At 39.9% G+C, this 20,571-nt stretch overlaps 1 protein-coding gene across 8 annotated transcripts in view; it reads left to right on the plus strand.

Annotated features, from left to right (window-relative positions):
* CTTNBP2 (cortactin binding protein 2) overlaps window positions 1-20,571 on the plus strand; it is a 168,982-nt gene that overhangs the window by 137,258 nt on the left and 11,153 nt on the right. For all 8 annotated transcript variants that reach the window (XR_004268312.1, XR_004268313.1, XM_032276193.1 and 5 more), the window contains 5 exons: window positions 6,023-6,175; window positions 6,343-6,530; window positions 13,728-13,906; window positions 16,742-16,947; window positions 17,272-17,457. Coding sequence is in view for 6 of the 8 variants with exons in the window: in XM_032276193.1 (XP_032132084.1) it covers window positions 6,023-6,175; window positions 6,343-6,530; window positions 13,728-13,906; window positions 16,742-16,947; window positions 17,272-17,457 (912 nt within the window). In the remaining 2 variants the exon portion in view is untranslated. The remainder of the gene's footprint in view (window positions 1-6,022; window positions 6,176-6,342; window positions 6,531-13,727; window positions 13,907-16,741; window positions 16,948-17,271; window positions 17,458-20,571) is intronic.

The following is a 20,571-nucleotide window of genomic DNA, read 5'->3' on the forward strand; positions in this document are numbered from 1 at the left end:
GATATGGAATTAGGTTAGTAAGACAGATACATTTTTAAATTGCAAGTGATCATAAGCAGTAAAGCAGAAAAAGAAATTCATACAGAAGGATTTTTATTCTGTATTTGGCTTAGTAATTTACAAGTATCAATATCTTTCTTCACTTTCTTTGGTTTGCTTTTTGAGATGGAGTCTTGCTCTGTCAACAGGCTGGAGTGCAGTGGCACAATTGTGGCTCACTGCAACCTCTGCCTCCTGGATTCAAGCAATACTCTTGCCTCAGCCTCCCGAGTAGATGGGACTACAGGCACACGCCACCACGCCCAGCTAATTTTTATATTTTTTTAGTAGAGACAAGATTTCACCATGTTGGCCAGGATGGTCTCTATCTCTTGACCTTGTGATCCACCCACCTCAGCCTCCCAAAGTGCTGAGATTACAGGCATGAGCCACCGTGCCCAGCCTCTTCACTTTTTAGTGATAAAACTATGATAGAAATACAAGGTTCATCTGCTAAGACCTTGACTGTGGTTCCCCAAGTTAGCAAGGTGAGCATTATAACTTCCTGTCTGCCTCATTTCCCATGTCTAGGCAGGCCCTAAGCGCTATGGAATCTGCTTCCTCTATCTCATCTCCTCCTTCTGCTCTCCATTCCTGCATCACCTATCATTTCTTGTTCAAGGGATTCCGGAGGCCTCATCATTAACCCTTCATATTTCCTCTGGTCTCACTCCCTCCAGGGGCCCTCCACAAGGCATTCGGGGGCTCACTGGAGGATACAAAACCATTCAGACTATCCCCTGATGTTGCATTCCCAAGGCTCCAGAATGAAAGCTAAAACTCTCAGAATCTATATCAGGAACATTGTGGCCTGGCCTCTCATTCTTCTCTTGCCACGGTTCACCCTCATCTCCTAAAACCCACTCTACCTCCACCACCATCTTCTCAGTAGGACCCATGCTGTGGGCTGGAGACTGATGAAGACATAGTGGAGAACTAGAATCAGTGAGGGCACCAGAGATTTCAGAGCAGTGCAGGAGAACTCCCGTGAGCCAGAGAGAAGGATCCATCGACAGGCATGGTGTCATCACTTTCACTGTGCAGAAAGCATGCAGCAGGGAATGATCCTTCAGTCAAGAGGCAATATATGAGGCCACAGGGTAGAGAAGGCAGAGATCTGGATGGAGGAAAGCGGTTTTCTAGGCTGTTCCACTCAAGCATCTAGAATAATGAGTATATGGGGATTATCTACCAGCTACTTTCTTTTTTATGAAGAAATTAAAGAAGTCAAATGATAAGTACCACAACTGAAGAGTACATTGATTCCTGAGGTATTCTACATGTATTCCTGATGGTTCACCTTATTTTCTCTAAAGAGAGAGCCTTAACCTGCTTGGATTGAACGGGGGTCAGAATGCTGAGCTTCTGTCTTCCACTGAGCACAGCACACATTGCCTTATTTGCTCCTCTCTATGACACTGCAGAATAAAGCCAGTGAACAGCCACAGAGAAAGCGTTAAAGAAGTGTGTGAGCAAAAAGGACAGAAATGAAGAGTCACAATGGTATTTTAAATAATTAGCTTTAAGAATCTAAAACTTAAATAGAGATTAAAATGGTGCCAATGAAGAAAAGAACAGAGGACTTAAGACCACTTCAAAGAGAATGACACAGCAGTTATTCTACCATAAGTTACTGTGTGTTTATTTTTAAATGACATTTCCTTCTCATATTCCCTTTCTTGAGAGAGAGTCACGTCATATGACTCTGTTATTTGGTAAGGAGGCTGTGAATGTATATTAGAATCAGGTCAAATTTCTTCTCAGTGTAAAGTATGAAGTTGGGTTAGCAAGACAGATACTTTTTTAAATGACAGGTGACTGTAAACAGTAAAACAGAAATTTAAACACTAGATGGGTATTTTAATACTTTGAATTTTTCAAGGGAACTTTCCTTTGTAAAAGTAATGAGGATGGGATTAATGTGATAACAATAAGAGACTATGACAATTGGAGTCTCCAGAAATGAGTTTACGTCCTTGGACCCTGCATTCCAGGAGGCTAGTTAAAGGCTTGCCCTGTGCTTCCCGCCTAGACTCTCAGAGCATCGTTCCTGCAGAGCCGTGGTTTACAAACACATGGAAAAGAGGGGCTGTTTTCTATCCTCAAAGGGGAGGTTATAGACTTGGAGTCACCTAAGACACAAAGCAGTTTGGGTTTAGCTATAAATGTGTTAATTATATTTAAACTGATAAGTTTTGCTGCAGAATTTACTCTCTGGGACTTTTAATATAAAGATGCTCAAAACTGGGATGTAGTCCTGAGCCTCACAAAGACTGTCCAGTTAAAATTACCAACCTGCAGGAGAGGAGCAGGGCTGATGGAACCTATAAAGTTGGAAGAAAAACGTCAAAAAGAGCAAACTGGTTTCAGAAATAGCGTTTTGAAGTAGCACAAAGCAAAGGGAATTCAAATGGCTGACTTTCTGGCCACAGGAAAAAAGGAACCTGCAGCTGTAACATGGGGTGCGTGGCCTTCTTTCACCTCGCCGTGAGCCTTGATCAGAGACTGGTTAATCCTTGAAACTGTAATGAGTTTTTGTTCCACCTTGACTAAGGATGTTGAATGTAAGTGGTCAGAAGGAAAAGTAGGTACTAATGAAAACTGAGGCAATGAGGCAAGCAGATGAAGACAAAGCTTTTCCCCAAAGAAACTCATGCTGTTTGACCCTCGATTGCACCTCACAGGAAGCCAAGATAAAGATGAAGTGGAAACATAACCCAATGGTTATGAATAGCAACCCTTCCCCCTTTTTGTCTGGGGCACAAGCTCCATTTCTTTCCTCCTCAGTCCATTGAATGTGAGATGAATTAGGTCATTAGCAATATAGTCCTTGCTTGTGGACCCAGGAGAATGAGCATCCTGCCTCTTTCCAAGAGACCCCAGCATGCCTGAAAACTTATTTATTTTATCTCTAGCCGAGATCCTTCCTCAGCGCCCTCACCCTCATGCCCTACCACCTGCTGGACATCAGAGAAGCAATGCTTCACTCATCAAACACGTCAAGCCTGAAACATAACCCATCAGCACCGCCCCCTCCTCAAGTACATGCTTGGTCGTCTGCTCTCTGCCTCCATTAACTGCACGACCTCTTCTCTGGTGGGAACTTAAGAGTTGTTTCCAGTATTTCCTCCCTGCCCCTCTCTCAATAAGTCAACCACTGAGATTTACTGATTCAGTCTCAAACTGCCTTTTCAGTCTGTGCCTTGGTCCTGAATGAGGCTCCCATCATCTCTTTCCTTATTAACCACAGCATTAAGAGTCTAGGAGGTGTGTTCTCCTATTTCTCTCCTCCTCAGCCAATTCTCTGCACCAGCGAGGATCTCAGAGCAGGAGTCAAATCCTGTTTATCCCCTTACTTACACTGATTCCCACAACTGGTAGCTCCCTTCCAACAAGTCGTTCTGGGTCTTCTACTTTTCATTTTGGGCTTGGTCCTGAGGCTTCATATCAGCGTGTCTCACCCCTGGTTGCACATTCCAGTCACTAGGGTGCTTTTATGAAATGTCAATGCCCCAGGCCCAGCACGGAGCAATGAAATCAGAATTGCTGAGAATCACTGTGTATGGATCCAATGTTCATGCAGCCCAGGATGAAGACGCATCCTGCCTTCTGCCACTGCCCACAGCTGTGACTGCTGGATCCCATGCTACTCCTGCGGTTCCACCCCAAGTTCCCAGCCCTGCCCCAGCTTTCCATATGGATCAGCTTTGAGCTCACCATCATGCCACTTTTGTAATTATTCTGACCTTGATGTGATGCCCCATTTCCTTCCAGAATTGAGTCCTGCCCAGCCTCCATTCTTCAGCCAGTGCCATTTCTTAAACTTAGTTTAAAATGCTACACACCCCCAGTTAGAATGAGTCACTTCTGGCATGCCATAGCATTCTGCATACAGTACCTGTAGCAAAGAAGCATTGGATAAGCATTTGTTGAAATGCAAGGAAATATTCCTTCCTTCAGATACATTCTGGCTGGCTGCAGCAGCTTCAGAGCCACTTAAACTGGCGATGCACTTAAATCTGGGAAAAACTAGAGACCTTCAGTCCTCAGTTACAGAAAACCAGATATATCAACCATCAATCCTGTGTTTTTTTTAAATCACTGAATTAAAAGGGTTTGTTAGTTTTCCATTGTCATTTTAGCTATGGATTTCTCATATTTCCACAATACATCTGTTTCTGAAATAACATTTGAACCCAAACAAACACACAGAATTTTAGCATTCTTTACTGAAGAGCCGTGTTGAAAAGGATCTGACACTCACTAGACGCTGGTGTTAACGGCCCTCCACAAGTACAACTAGATTGAGAGGTGGCTGTGCTTGTTTCTAGCCGTCTAGTTTTTAAATTTTCATAGCATTCAGAAAAGCCATTTCTGCCTGAGAGGAGATCCATTTACAATGTTCAAGGAGCTCTTTTGAAAATGAAAATGCATTGTGTCTATAGTAACAAGGAATTGAGAATAGACTATCTTGAGTATTTATAAAAAGTTGACTATTCGGTAATATTACTCTCAAGTAGTTTAAACTGGTCTCTTTTCAAGGTTAATTTGGCTAAAATGGTGGCATCTTGGAATCTTCAAGAAATAGAGTGTTTTTATTTTTTAATTGATTGGTATATAGGAAGTACCATATATAATACATTTTAACTATTAATAGTTTTTGCTTAGTAGATGCCAGGGACTGTTTTAAGTGTGTTTTGTGCCCTGACTTATTCATGTCCTATATATAATAATAATTTTTCATTTACTTTCCAACTTTCATTTCGGGTTGACATGAAGTCAGCCCTTCCCATCCTGAGTGAAAGGAATATGAAAATATGATTCAGAAGTCCTGGATTTCACTCCTCCCTTACCATTGTTTCTGAGACTACAGTCAAATTACTTCAACCTCTCCGAGATCTGGAAAATGGAGAGAGGGACCTACTTATCTCTCTGAGGTCCTGTCTACATTTCTTTCTGAGACAGGGTCTTGCTCTGCTGCACAGGCTGCAGTGCAGTGGCACGATCACAGCTCACTGTAGCCTCAACCTCCTGGGCTCAAGTGATCCTCTCATCTCAGTCTCCCAAGTAGCTGGGAATACAGGCACACGCCACTATGTCTGGCAAACTTTTTGTAGAGGCAAAGTTTCACCATGTTGCCTGGGCTGGTCTTGAACATCTTGGCTCAAGTGATCGGCCCACCTTGGCCTCCCAAAGTGCTGGGATTACCAGCATGAGCCACACACCTAGCCCTGTCTATATAATTTTATGAACATTTTACATATGCAGAATTTAAAGGTAATTTAAGGGCTTTTAACCTTTTGTATTGTGAAATTGATCTGCTAAAATACATACTACTAATGTTTACATGTTAATAAATAATTTTAAATAACCATTTAACCACTGACTAGGCCAAGAAATAGAATATTCTCAGCTCCCAGAATGTGACTGTGTGGTCTGTACCCTTTATCACAAACCCTTCCCTTTGGAAATAAGCACTACTTTTATCTTTCATGATAATCATTTCTTAGCTTTTCTTTATAGTTTTACTCCCTGTGTATGAATCCCTAAATCATAGATTTAGTGTTACCTGTTTTCAATTTTACATGATGAAATCACATTTATATAATCTTTCCTGATTTGCTTCTTAATATCTTGTTTGTGAGTCTTCCATGTTGTAAAGTTGTCATTTTTTCACTTTCTATTTGTTGTGTGAACATACTCTTATTTATGTATTTATTCATTCTATTGTTGATGGCCATTGGGTTGATTCCATTTGAGACGTGTCGCAGAACAAGACATGTTGCATCATTGTGAATGTATTCAAATATATCAAATAATTCCAAACAGCTTCCCAGAGTTGTTCACTCTCCCAGCAATTTAAGAACTTCTCCTTATACCACATCTTTGCCAATGCTTTATAAATGCAGACTTTTTGATTTTTGCCAATTTGGATAAATTTTTGTCAAAAGCTTGAATCAGTGAATTTCCTTTTTTATTACAGCTTGTCTGATCCCAGTGAAACAATCTCCTGTTAAGAAGAAAATCATCATCATTTTAGAGAATTTGGAAAAATCTTCATTGTGTGAGTTATTGAGGGACTTTCTGGCACCTCTTGAAAATCGCAGCACTGAAAGTCCCTGCACTTTCCAAAAAGGTAACGCTAATACAGGGAGCATGCTGAGAAGCAAGCTTCCATAATATTCTGATATTTCTGTTTCCCAGAGTACCAGTTATACTTCATGTTCTTTTAGTTATTTGAATTTGAATTTGTCCCATAGTATAACTCACTGAGGATGGGCCATTGCTTTTGGTGTGTTTCAGGAAATGGAATGTCTGAGTGTTATTACTTTCATGAGAACTGCTTTCTGATGGGAACCATCGCCAAGGCCTGTCTCCAGGGCTCTGACTTGCTGGTGCAGCAGCATTTCCGCTGGGTGCAGCTGCGGTGGGATGGTGAGCCCATGCAAGGACTGCTGCAGAGGTTCTTACGAAGGAAAGTTGTGAATAAGGTAACAAACAGCAACTGTAGCCTATTGCCAGGAGAGCAGGGGTTTTAGTTGTCAGGAGAGTTGCACTTGAGTTCCACTACTTACTAAATATGCAGCCTTGACCAAGTAAAATATTTTGATATTGAAGCGCTAAATAACATAATGAACGTGAAACCCATAACAATTTCTGCACTGTGGCTGGGCACAGTGGCGCACGCCTATAATCCCAGCACTTTGGGAGGCTAAGGCAGGTGGATCACGAGGTTAAGAGATGGAGACCATCCTGGTCAAGATGGTGAAACCCCTTCTCTACTAAAAATTAAAAAATTATCTGGGGCTGGGCGCAGTGGCTCAAGCCTGTAATCCCAGCACTTTGGGAGGCCGAGGCAGGTGGATCACGAGGTCAAGAGATCGAGACCATCCTGGTCAACATGGTGAAACCCCGTCTCTACTAAAAATACAAAAATTAGCTGGGCATGGTGGTGCGTGCCTGTAATCCCAGCTACTCAGGAGGCTGAGGCAGGAGAATTGCCTGAACCCAGGAGGCAGAGGTTGCGGTGAGCCGAGATCGCGCCATTGCACTCTAGCCTGGGTAACATTAGTGAAACTCCATCTCAAAAAAAAAAAAAAATTATCTGGGTGTGGTGGTGTGTGCCTGCAGTCCCAGCTACTTGGGAGGTTGAGGCAGAAGAATTGCTTGAACCTGGGAGGTGGAGGTTGCAGTGAGTTGAGATTGCACCACTGCACTCCAGCCTGGAGACAGAGCGAGACTCCGTCTCAAAAACGAAAACAACAACAACAAATTTCTGCACTACATTAAGTACAAGAAAAAGCAAATTGGCTTTACTGTTGTTATCAACTGTTCTCAAGGAATCTCACCAAGTTCTAAATGCTGTGGAAGGCTTGGTTAGAAAATTAATCACTCTTCTTAAGGAAAAGTTACTGCTTTCTCGGAGCCTTCAAAACATACACCACTGTGGGCACATTTTAAAACAGGACTGTTACACTATGCTATGGTAAAATTAAAAAGCCACATGAAAAAGTTGAATTCTATATCTTGTGACACATTTTCAAGCGTAATAGTAACTTCTGGTGACTTTCACAGAATAACAAAATAAGTGTTCTGTATTCTCCCAAATGATAAAAATAATTGAGAGCTGACCAAATCTAACACATCATTATTTAATATTTTAAAATTGCGCCAGTAACTGAGCATCAAAGTAGATTAGAAATAATAGAGCTTGATTTAGTAAGATTTTCTCATTTAATTTTGCACAAGGGGCCGCATTTGGAGAGCCGTCTTGTCCTTGCATTATTGCAGTATTTTAAGCTGCTAATAACAGAACACCCCAACTGCTAGCTGCTTCCCAGAAAGAGGATTTTCTCTGTCATGTAACCAGATGTCTTGTGGTAGGTGTTCAACCTCAGCCCCCAGGTCCAGGGGAGTCTGTTGACCTTCCCCTCAAGACTGCAGGGTACCTACTAGGCTGCAGACACCATGCCCTTATGAAAACACATTCACAGGCAGAAAGCAGGCTGCAGCGAAGGATAAAGAGCTTTGGCTTCCTCAGTCTCTTTATCAGGGAGGAAAGCACTTTTCCAGAAACATAAGACTTCTCTTTAATGTTTCATTAACCAAAACTGGTTTCTTCTCAGACCATGGCCAGGCCTGCTTTTGCAAGACTGAAGCTCTCCACCAAGGGCTTCAACAGATTTCTGTGTCTGTTGTGTTAGAGTGTGTGCACGCATGTGCACTGGGACGGGGGAGATAGGCGGGGGAGAAGTGTTGGGTGAGAATGGCTTTTGGGAATTCATCGAACAGTCCCTGCCACTGGTAGTTAGAATTAATATATGAAATCTCCAATTTAATTAGAGAATTCTGCCTCATGTTGTATTTAAATCAGTGACCTGGCCATAAATATGTTTTTGGCCAAAACCCAGCCACTGTATGATCTCAACAAGAAGGAAGAATGGTGAGGTAAAGACAGTCATAGGTCTTAGCTTTTCAAATTACTGATGCGTGCATTAACTTTATCACTGTCAATATTTAAATCTCATTGCCCAAGATAATTCACATAAATAAGCAGAAAAGATATCAGTTTTATTATGTAGGATTGATCCTATTTCAGGTAAAAGGTACCTCCCTCCCCCTAGGTCTCTGATAAAAATTAACTTATTTTGAAAGGAAAGTTCCAAGCTTCAGGTTCACTCTCTTTTCCATTATATTTGAGAGTAGGGTGTGCTGCCGAGAATAGAACAGGAAGAAAGGGAAGTGCCTGTCCTTCACCAAGAAGCACTTCAAGTAGGTTAATAAAACATTCCCTGGGGTGTGTGTACAAGGGAATGAATGACTCCTGCGAAACATCAGAAATCTTGTAACGTCACAGAACCTAATCTTTGTGGGTACTTAAAGCACACTGGCAATTGATCACAATTTCTTCTTCCAGTTCCTTGAAGAGACACAAGAAAATCTAACTTTCAGGACAATACTAGGCTTTCTACTAGTATTAAATAAAAAATAATTATACCATTTTTAGTAGAAAATGTTAAACTATCATTGATTGTAAAATACATGATCTGAGAATTGTCATTGAAAACTATGAAAGAATTATATAATGATCGTTACTCTTTTGAAGAGAAGGAAAATTGTAACAGATCCCAATGCCTCAGATAACATGATATCAATTTAATAGAGCTGCTGGTATCACAGAATCAGCTTTTTTGGGTTTCCTTGGCCAAATTATTTCCTTCATGTAAGACATACCAACATTCCCAATTGTCCCCTGTCTTAATATCATCATTACTTGAAAAAGCAAAGATTTATGTGAATCTTCTTTTTTTTTTGAAATGGAGGCTTGCTCTGTTGCCAGGCTGGAGTGCGGTGGAAAGGTCTCAGCTCATTGCAACTTCTGCCTCCCGGGTTCAAGCAATTCTCCTGCCTCAGCCTCTCAAGTAGCTGGAACTACAGGCAGGCATCACCACACCTGGCTAATTTTGTATTTTTAGTAGAGACCATGTTTCACCATAATGGTGATGGCCAGGGTGGTCTCCACCTCCTGACCTCATGATCCACCACACCCAGCCAGACTCTTCTTTCTTAGAAAATACAAAGTTAGTTTCTATGCCTGACTTTTAATCAAGGGATATTTCTCCTAATAGTAAATAAATATTTATTTTTGTGGGAACCCTCCATACCACCAAAAAAGGGATTTGGTTTTTATAAAATATAATTATAAAAAGAATTGATTCCTTTAGGTCATGTGTGTTATGGGGTATTATTTAAAATGGGCACATTTTAAATTTTGGAAAAAATGTCTTTATGCTGAAAGAGCTCTGTACATTTTGGTGACATTAGCATTTTAGCTGAGACCTTACTTTTAGAAAAATAGAATTATTTTTCGTTACCATTAATACCAGGTGAACATACTAAAATTCAGGTACAGCATCTTATCACTTACCCAGAATATGAAATATTTAATGTCATTAAGTCAAAAAACTTTTGAACATTTATTTGTAAGACCTAGTGAGGTACTATATATACATACATGTAAATAATGTTCTTTCCAGAATTCATGTTTAAAAATTCATCCAGGTTTCTCCTTTGTCTACATACCCCTTTATTTTGTGTTAGTCTCATGTAATCGGCTACAGATCTGTATAACGCAGTGCATCTGACACTGCCCACATAACAAACTCAACACGTCCTGTCCCTGGACCTAACTCTGGGCTTTCCCCCAGTCCTGACTTCCTTTTTTGTTATCAGTCATCCAGACTTAGAACTACTCAGCCTGTTCTTGTCGTTGGTCAATCACACCATTTTATAAGTCCTCACTTTGTGGCACACTAAGGAAAATGCAGTACTAAGGTTGAAAGGATGTCTAGCCGTGGAAACTGATCATCAAAACACAGTGTGATACATGCATCAGAACAGTGTTAGCTGGTTATTCTGTAAATATTTGTCCCGGCCTGGGGACTGTTGGACGAGATGGGGGTACTCCCCACCCTCAGAGAGCTAGTGTTCTCATGGAAAGACAGGCCTCAAAAAAGAAACTATCGTTGTGGAAATTGGGACTTAGAGGACAGTTTTTATTCAGGAGATATTATTCAAGTGCTATTTAAAAAAATGTATTCAGTATATTATAGTTGTACATCCAAATACCCGGCTTTCCCTCAAGCTTTTAAGTTAATTGTATAAGCTTTATCTTTCTATGTATAAATTGAGCAAAATTTAACAATCATCTTTGAAGGGACTCATAACTTAATTACATTTCTTTACATAGATTGGTCTTTAAAACTTTAATACATTTTATTTCTCTTTTTAAGAACTTCTGCTGTCTGACAAATCTTCCCAAGTACTTAATTCTTAGAAAACCAGAAAATTAGTAAATCCAGTGGCTCAAATGTTCTCTTAATTCTTGTACCATTTACATACACTTAATAAAATTCTCTTACCCCTTCTTTCTTAAAATCACAACCCTAAATCAATAACTGTTACCATTTTAAACTAGACATGAAGTTTTTCTATTATATGAAATTCCTGTAAACATTTCAAGTATTTAAAAAGACCCAATATATGATTCTCTCATCCTAACCCAAAAAATAATGTTTGATTATATTTAATTCTGAATATTAATGAAGATAAAAATATACCCCATACCCCCATACCTCACCCCCCATTTTTTGCCATCTCAAGAAACCTGGGTTCTTTTTCTATGAAAATTTAGGGTTATTTTCTTGGCTGGCCAAGTCTGTGTGTCGACCAGGCTTGTTGAGGACTTACGATCTGACCTTAGACTTTTCTCAATAACAGGAGAAAAAAAACAGTAGAGTCTCACTAATAGTCACTGTGTACAAGTGTCTAAGTCCATGCCTTCCAAGTAGGGTAGATTCAGTTTACACATTACCCAATCCTCAGCTTCAGTTTGAATCCGTAACCCTTATCCATGCTATTTCAGCATTGGACTGGATTCAACTATTGAAGCCTTGTCTCTTCCTGAGTGGCAGGGCCACAAATCTGATAAATGACATCAGATTAAACTCTGTGTTCCCACATCTGATTCTGTTTGACTTTATGGGTACAACACTAAAATCATGCTAATTTAACAGGTGGCTAATACGTGCTGTGAAAGAAATAGGTAACATACCACTACAGAAACTCTGGCAGAAGTGGGGAGGAGTACTTATTTTAGGAATGGGGGGTGGAGGCCTCTCTGTGGTCACATTAAAGGATTTGTAGGTTACTCTAATTTGTTATCTAAAGGAAGAAGAGTTTGCTGAGAATAGGGAGGCAGGGGGTGTAGGCAGAAGGAGCAGCACTTGGAACACATCTCAGGCATAGGGAAGAGGAGGTTGGTGTGTGGGAAAACTCAAGGACAACTGCATGGTTGTATAGTCATTCAGGGGACATGCGAGGTGGCAGATCCGGTCCAGCACCTTGAATCAATAACGATGACATAGATTGTTTACTTGTGGAAGCCTGCCATTTATTCATCCCTTTTGTTATTTGCAAACATCAGCATCCATTTTGACCGCTCCTCCACAGTTTCTTCCCTCTTCTATATTTGGGACACGCTTTCCGCCTCCCCTCACCAATCATGTGTCCTGGACATCCTGTGAGAGACCCCGGCTGAAGTCCCACCTCATCTATTTGCCTTTCCTGATCATGCTGTATTTAGTCAGTTCTTCTTTCGAATTGCCGTAGCAGCTCATGTCAGTCTGTACTTCAAGACTGCTGGTCTGGAAGGTGTCTGAAGGATAAAGGGCCTGGCCCAGTTTCCTCATTTTTCCAGTTGGTAAAATTCAAAAGAAAAATAATGGAAGGCAATTGCAGTACCTGGTGGGTGGCTGCCTTAGCTCCATCAAAATGCACCAGGACTGATTATTTGCTCTTCATTAGCTTTTCACATCTTTTCTTTTGTTTCCTCTGTATTTCATGAGTACACTAACTTATTTTCCTTCTTGGCAGCAGTAACAAATAGGCATAGAATACATAGTAGGCTTACACACCTCTAGGCAAAATTATCCATTAACACTGAAGGAATATATCTCTAGGGAAGGAAATAAAAACATGTAGTTACTGGAAATTCTATTTATCGGCTAGTTCCTTTAATGAAACACCAGTTTTTAATGTACTCTCCAATAATGACCACTTTTCCCGTAATGCAGCCACCTTGCAAAATGAGAAATTTTATATAAACAACATCCGTCCTTTGGCGAGAAGGGGTACCCACCTGTTTGTTCAGGTCCTTAGGAAAGGCAGATTACATTCTGCCTTTAGGAACTGTGAAATGTAATTCTGTTACAATGTCTAACAGTCTGATCTTTAGAAGGAGTTTATTAGACAGTCATTAAGAGAATAATTCAATCTTCCCAGAAAAAAGTCATGTTTTCCTGGGGACCAGTTATAATGAGAGCTCTGCCCTCCTCCCTTCCTCCACATGTGGTCTTGATGAGGCAGCTGGAGAGACTCCTCTTCCTCTATCAGCTGCCCACAAAGCTAAGCCTGTTCTTTCAGCCCTGGCTGACCAAGGAAGTGAAGCTTAAACAGAGAGCTTCAGAAATGGTAAGCCTGAGGATGAAGAGGAAGTTCTTTAGCTTAATAGTGATTACTGAATTCATTTTAAATGTGATAAATGACTCCTTTATTATTTCAGCTATATGCTATATCCTATTTCTCTATTAAAGATAAGCCCTATATGGTTAATATATACTTGCAGATTGCTGAGAGTAGATCGTTCTCACCATAAAAAATAAGTATGTGAAGGGATGGATATATTAATTAGCCTAATTTAATAATTTCACAGTATATACATACATCAAAACATCATGATATACACCACAAATATGTATAATTTTTGTCAATTATACCTTAATAAAAAATATAAATAGACTGTAGCCCTGGCTTTGTCACTTTTAGCTGTGGGACTTTGGGCAAGTTGTTTTTTCTTCCTGGCTCAGGGTCTGATACACAAAATGGGGTAAAAATGCCTAACTCAGGCTCCTAGTGAGAGTTAAAGGAGAAAAAATGCTGATCACACTAACACATTTGCACAACCAGTAGTATGTGTTATTATCCCTTCCTCAGCTAACCCAAGTAAAGTTAAATAAGATTCAGCTAGTTTTCAGTTTTGATTTAAAGTATTATATTTTTAATTTTGGGCTTCTAAAGACAAAATGTTCTAAACCAAGCGCCTGTGCTCCACCTCCCTGCCTCTCTAGTTCAGAGGTCAGATGCCTCCACCCTGCGATCCTGTGTGCAAGATTGTCGACTGGGCTCTGTCTGTCTGGCGTCAGCTTAACTCCTGCCTGGCCCGCTTGGGCACACCTGAAGCACTTCTTGGACCAAAGTATTTCCTGTCTTGTCCTGTAGTCCCTGGACATGCCCAAGTGACAGTGAAGTAAGTGCCATTTTTCCTTGTTTTCCTGCTTATGATAGAGACATGGCCAATTCAGGATGTTTGAGAGTGAGAATACTGTCCAGGCTGCCTTGTGCCACCTCCTGTCGCTGACATGGAGTGCCAGTGATCTCTGCTCTTTCAGAGGACGGCCACAGCTTGTCTCCTGCGTGCTTCCTAAGGCAGCTGCATTTTTGCTAAGAGCTAGGTGGCAGTCTTTCCGCCATTAGAAAACTCTCATCCAAGTCATGTTCGGCTTGCTATGCAGTCTCCTGAGTGAGGTCCCACATAAGAAGTTTCATCAGTTATTGTATGCACACCCTCCAAAAACCTGTCTTCTTTTAATGAATTGAAAAGCTTCTCCCTTTATTGAGACGTATATTCAGTACTTACCATGTTTTCCTTTGAAGCAGCTTATGAGAACAGACATATGTGCAATAAGGTTAATGAAATAGAAAATCAAGAGAAAAATGAAAGGCGAAAAAATTGGCACCATCCAGCTTAATAATGCTTCTGTGACCAGCAATCACATTTGATAATGCAGTTTCTGGTGTCATGGGCAGAAGTCTATTTTGGAAAGCAGGAGATAGAAATAATATCTTCTCAGCTGGGTATCACTTTGGGAAGTTGAGAGGGGAGGATCACCTGGGGCCAGGAGTTAAAGATCAGCCCAGGCAACTTAGTGAGACCCCAGCTCTATTAAAAAACAAAAAAAAGGGGGCCAGGCATAGTGGCATGTACTACCTGTAGTCCTAGCTACTTGAGTGGGGAAGCTAACGCAGCAGGATCAGTTGAGCCCAGGAGGTCAAGGCTGCAGTGAGCTTTGATTAAGCCACTGAACTCCAGCTTGGGTGACACAGCAAGTCCCTGTCTCTATAAAATATATGTATATCTTCTTTATTGTAAGACAAACCACCATTTTTATAACAACTAATTGGTGGGAAAAGAAGAAGTCCCATATTAAATATATGTTTAGAATTTTGTTACAAAATAAATACAGTTGTTGATAAAATTACCACTTTCTTCATTATTCTCTCAATTAAAGTATTTTTTATATCCAGAGTCTCAGGATTCTTAGGAACCAATCTTGACCTCTCCTATATGGAGTATATTCTTTGTCAAGAACTGCGGAGCTTCCAAGATTTTTACCTTATTTGCAAGCTACCAAGTTAGCCTGCCATAGTTCAGGATGCTAAGTTAGGGACACAGGACTTCATCACCCACAGCACAGCAGGCAGCCTGAGCTTCACTTTTATGTAGGTTCCCTTTACCCCTGAAGTCCCACAGGGTGATACATAATAGCCCATGTGGATGCTGGATTTTGCCTCACAGCAGTGGAGACCCCCTTCCCATCCCTCCAAGGCTTCTGAGGGATGCAGCAACTCTGTTCATCCTTGGCCCTGGAAGAAGACGTTATTTTATTATCCTGATCAGGAAACAATTCTGCCCTCTGCTCTTGAAGGAAACATTTATCTCTGTCTTCCAAGACTGAAAAGATGGTCCAAAACAAAACCTGACACCAGATGTGCAGAAATGCCGCAGGGACTTGTCTACCAATGGCTAAGTTAAGGAATTGATTTTTTTTCAAACCACAGCTTATCATATTTATACCTTTAGCACTTTTAGGAATAACTGCATAATTTTGATTCATGCTATAGAATACCAGAATTTTGTCTGTGTTCCCTATCATACATTTATTTTTCCCCTAATTACACAGCACTAGATATTAAGAGAGAAACTTAAAACAGATGGATGCTTAATACCTGGGTCATAGTGTTTGACAGTTCTTGAAAGTTATATGCAATGTCCAATAGCTTTGAGAACATTCCTAACCTGGGTGATGTGGTTTTGTTTCTATAGCCTTTAATCATGTAACTGTTTTTAAACACTGCAACAAAGCGTAATCTTTTTTTTTTGAAAGAATTTTAATTGGCATTGAGTGCTGCAAATTTGGGCTGAAGTCCCACTGCTTATGGCTATTCATGCAAACAGTCCACCTGAGGCCATAGCTGTTTGATCCCCATCTCTCTATAGAACTGAATCCACCCAGGTGCAACAGTGATCCCTTGCCTTAGGACAGGTAGATTTAATTTGCCAGTGATTGTTAAGTGGTATCCCAGGCTGGGTGTAGTGGTTTACGCCTGTTAATCCCAGCACTTTGGGAAACCAAGGAGGGCAGATCACTTGAGGTCAAGAGTTCGAGACCAGCCTGGCCGACATGGTGAAACTCCATCTCTACTAAAAGTACAAAAATTAGCCAGGGATGTTGGCACACACCTGTAATCCCACCAACTTGGAAGGCTGAGGCACAAGAATCTCTTGAAACCAAAAGGCAGACTTTGCAGTAAGCAGAGATTATACCTCAGCACTCCAGCCTGGATGACAGAGCAAGACTGTTTCAAAAAAAAAAGTATCCCAATTTCAGAAATATTAAAATACAATATATGTGTACCTTACTAAGGAGAGGTAACAAAGAAATTGAAGCTATTTAGACATGGACTGTTAGGACATCTTTCTTCCAGATTTCTTCAGTCTTTAAATTTACCTGTTTTTCCACATTTTGGTTCATGCATTCATTCACTCAGCACTCGAGCATTGATTCTACACTGAGAGATACATGTAAACAATCAGTTTCATTTGAAATACATTGTATTTTTGAGGCAGATTTACTTTTGTATTGGATAATTTCACTTCGTTGAAAACTACCTGGGAAAGGTAGCATATGTATAGAAACACTTACGTTTTTTCCCCATAGTCTTCAAACTGTCCTTTCATAGAATTGTGTATAATTATCGAGAAGCCTGCTCCTAAGGAATGAATCGGCCCCTGTCTTGCTAGATGGATGTCTAAGCTGTGGAATGGCGTCATCACACCCAGAGTTCAAGAAGCAATATTGTCAAGAGCTTCTGTGAAAAGACAACCTGGCTTTGGGCAGACAACTGCTAAAAGACACCCTAGCCAAGGACAGCAGGCTGTGGTCAAAGCTGCTCTCAGCATCTTGCTGAACAAAGCTGTACTGCATGGCTGTCCCCTCCCTAGAGCAGGTATGTGGGTTTCTGCAGAGAGGAGAGGAAATTCACACCCTTATAAAATATCTTTTAAAAGTTATTTTTAGAGAGCTGGCTATCTTCTCTTTGTAATTAGAAAAATATACATTTTACAGCAGTGTTCCAAAACTGTGAATTTAATTACTGGTTAATGCTTGAATTCTAGACCTCTAAGTAAAGTTTGTGCTGGTTCACAAAGCCCCAGCTTGGATATTAAACAAGTGCATGATTTTGAAGAGTTCGTATCTTTGAGAAATGGAAATGTATTTTGCTTTAGTCAATGAAACTGCATTATCCCTGCTGTGATTCGTGTTGTTTCAGAGCTAGAACAGCATAGAGCTGATTTCAAAGGAGGAAGTTTCCCTTTATCCATAGTTTCCAGTTATAACAGTTGTAGCAAGAAGAAAGGAGAGAGTGGTGCCTGGAGAAAGGTGAACACCAGTCCTCGCAGGAAGTCCGGCCGCTTCTCTTTACCCACCTGGAATAAGCCAGACCTAAGCACCGAAGGTAAGAGGCTGGGGTTAGCGTGCTGCCTGCAAGATGGACATTCTCAGTCCAGTGTCTGAAAGCAAACCTGCTTTCATTGTTATCCACTCTGCATTTGGCAAAACGAAGTTTAAGTATTTCAATGCACATTTTCTTAGAATAAACTATATAGAAGGTACATTTTCAAAAATATATGGGAGATCTCTACCTGAAAAATACCACTTTTAAACTAGAATTCCAAAATTAATATTTACCTTGTTAATGGTCACTTATTAATTTGTTTTTCTTGCTGTTCATAATTTGCATAATAAAATCATTGCATTATTGTATAATAAAATCATTGGCATATTTCTCTCCTATTATGTCACTCCTAAGTTAATCTTACATTAAAAAAAATATATGTAGAGACATATTTAATACCCACTTAAGGCCTTTCCAGGTGAATCAGGTGTACACATTTCTTTCTCATGTATGATGTGTACCATGTGCCAGGTTCTATTCTAGGCACTGGAAACAGAGCGGTAAAATATATATATATATATATATATATATTTTATTTTTTCATTCCTGGCCAGGCATGGCGGCTCACACCTGTAATCCCAGAACTTTGAGAAACTGAGGCAGGTGGATAACTTGAGGCAGAGGGTAAAACCCTGTCTCTACTAAAAATACAAAAATTACCTGGGCATGGTGCCGCATGCCTGTAATCCCAGGTACTTGGGAGGCTGAGACATGAGAATCGCTTGAACCTGCGAGACAGAGGTTGCAGTGAGCCGAGATCACGCCACTGCACTCCAAGCTAGGTGACATAGCAAGACGCTTGGCTGAAAAAATTCCTGCCTTCATAGAGTTTATATTCTAATAAACTGAACAGATTTCATATGATGGGACATCATGTGAAAAATAAATATGTAAGCTTTCATTCTAACAAAGAAGATATAACACATCTGTATCTTCCTGTGTTAGACCTATTCCCTTTGGCATTGATAATAGGATAATCAGCTATTATATAAATTATAAATGTCCTTCCCAAAAGAAATCCAAATTGGAATAAAAATGAAAAAAAAAATTCCACCTGTTATGCACTGTGGACTTCAGATTATATAATTCATGTGCCTCCCTTCCCAAAGTATTTATTTTGTGGAATTTTATGCCAACTTTATAGCAGTTGTTTTCTAAATTAGATGCTTAAAATCTTATATGTTTTAAAACATAAAAAAGTTGTTTTTGTTGTTTTTAGTTTTGAGTATATTTTCTTTTTTTTTTTTTTTTTAAGAAGGAGAGTTGCTCTTTTTATCCAGGTGGGGGTGGAATGGCGCGATCTCAGCTCACCGCAACCTCCGCCTCCTGGGTTCAGGCAATTCTCCTGCCTCAGCCTCCTGAGTAGCTGGGATTACAGGCACGCGCCACCATGCCCAGCTAATGTTTTTTGTATTTTTAGTAGAGACGGGGTTTCACCATGTTGACTAGGATGGTCTCGATCTCTTGACCTTGTGATCCACCCACCTCGGCCTCCCAAAGTGCTGGGATTTCAGGCTTGAGCCACCGTGCCCGGCCTTGAGTATATTTTTATTCTTAAGCTTGTGTTTTGTTAATTTTAATAAAAATTTAATGTTTTTTAAGCCTATCAATATGTGCTAGGATTCTTTAATTACCCCAAGTGCATGCTAGTAAATTGTGGCCCCCTTTTTTTTAAGTGACTGAATGAAAATTTATGGAATAAAATGAATTTTCTTATAATTTTAAAAAGATAAATATTTTATATTGATAAGATACTGTTTTGATGTTAAGAGCTTGTCATTACTTCCCAAAGTTGTCAGAGGGTTTGATTCAGGGAGTGAGAGTCACTAGACTCCAGCCCACCAATTTAGTATAGATCCCCCAGATGACTTTCTGTAGCAAGGATTATACCTTTCATTTGCTCTTGCATACCTTTCAGTATGCAAGAAAGCTCCAAGACAATGACGATGATCTCCATTTACAGAGAACAACACTGAGGTTCAGAGACCCTTAGATACCTCTCCTGGAAATGTGGGGTTCTGTAATCAGCTCTTGCAAGCCCAGTGTTCTTTTCTGTAGTCCATGCCACCCTAATCCTGTTAGACATGCAGTGATCTGTGAGCACTCAAATAACTGGAAACCCACTGAGGCTCTTCACTGTGTCATTTTTAAGCTTATTAGAATCTCTACATAAAGTTTAAGATCAACTTTTTGAGCTAATAAGTGTTGTTGGTATATGCTTTAGAGTGAACAAACAGAATCAAAATGAATATGAATTTAAAGCAGTATGGAAGAGTCTAGCTCAGAAAACTATATTATGCTAAATGTAAAAACAAAAAGATGAATAGGTTTGAAATTATTTGTATTTTAATAATTTTAGTTTTAGAGCTATTTGATATCAAATGTTATACTCCTTGAAGCATGAGCTTCTTTGACAGAATAAAATTATAAGAGTATATACTGACTTCTAGGAGATTTCTAAAAGGTAATTTTACAGAGTATACAATTCACGAGTCAGTTGTTGGGTTAAAAACTATGACTGACAATGCCTCTCATTATTTTTATAATGGTAAATTTTTCCAATAATTGCATTGCATATATGAGTATTACAATGGTTGGGGTGACTTTGGTTGTTTAAAAAAACCAACACAGGAATCCTTTTGCATGTGGATCACTATGGAAGCTCATAAAATTTTATAAAGACACAGCCCATTTCCTTCCTGACCTAAAACAGAAAGAGTGATGTCAGATCCTAGGCTTTTAGGGCACAGCCCAAGGCTGTGTGCTATGTAGTAATTAGTAGAAACCACGAGTTGGTGCTTTGGAACAATAATGACAAAAGTATGAGTAAAGAAACTTGACAGTGATTTTCTTTGATCTGCTTTTAATGAGGATATATTTACTTTTCAAAAACATTCTTTAGAGAAAATTTGTGCTGGCAATATTAATATTTTATAATTCACTCAAAAGCAACTAAGTGTTTTAATGCATTTGTAACATTGAGTCTAAAATGATTTATAAGAGTGTTTCTCAAACTTTGACCATAACCGTAGTGAGAAATACATTTTACACCATGACCTGTACACACAAGCCTTTGTGTTTGTGTGTATATAACTGATACAAATCAGTATACCT

The sequence above is a fragment of the Sapajus apella genome, unplaced genomic scaffold (genome assembly GCF_009761245.1).
Source record: "Sapajus apella isolate SASKATOON/1434 unplaced genomic scaffold, GSC_monkey_1.0 scaffold7, whole genome shotgun sequence".
NCBI classification, from domain to species: domain Eukaryota; kingdom Metazoa; phylum Chordata; class Mammalia; order Primates; family Cebidae; genus Sapajus; species Sapajus apella.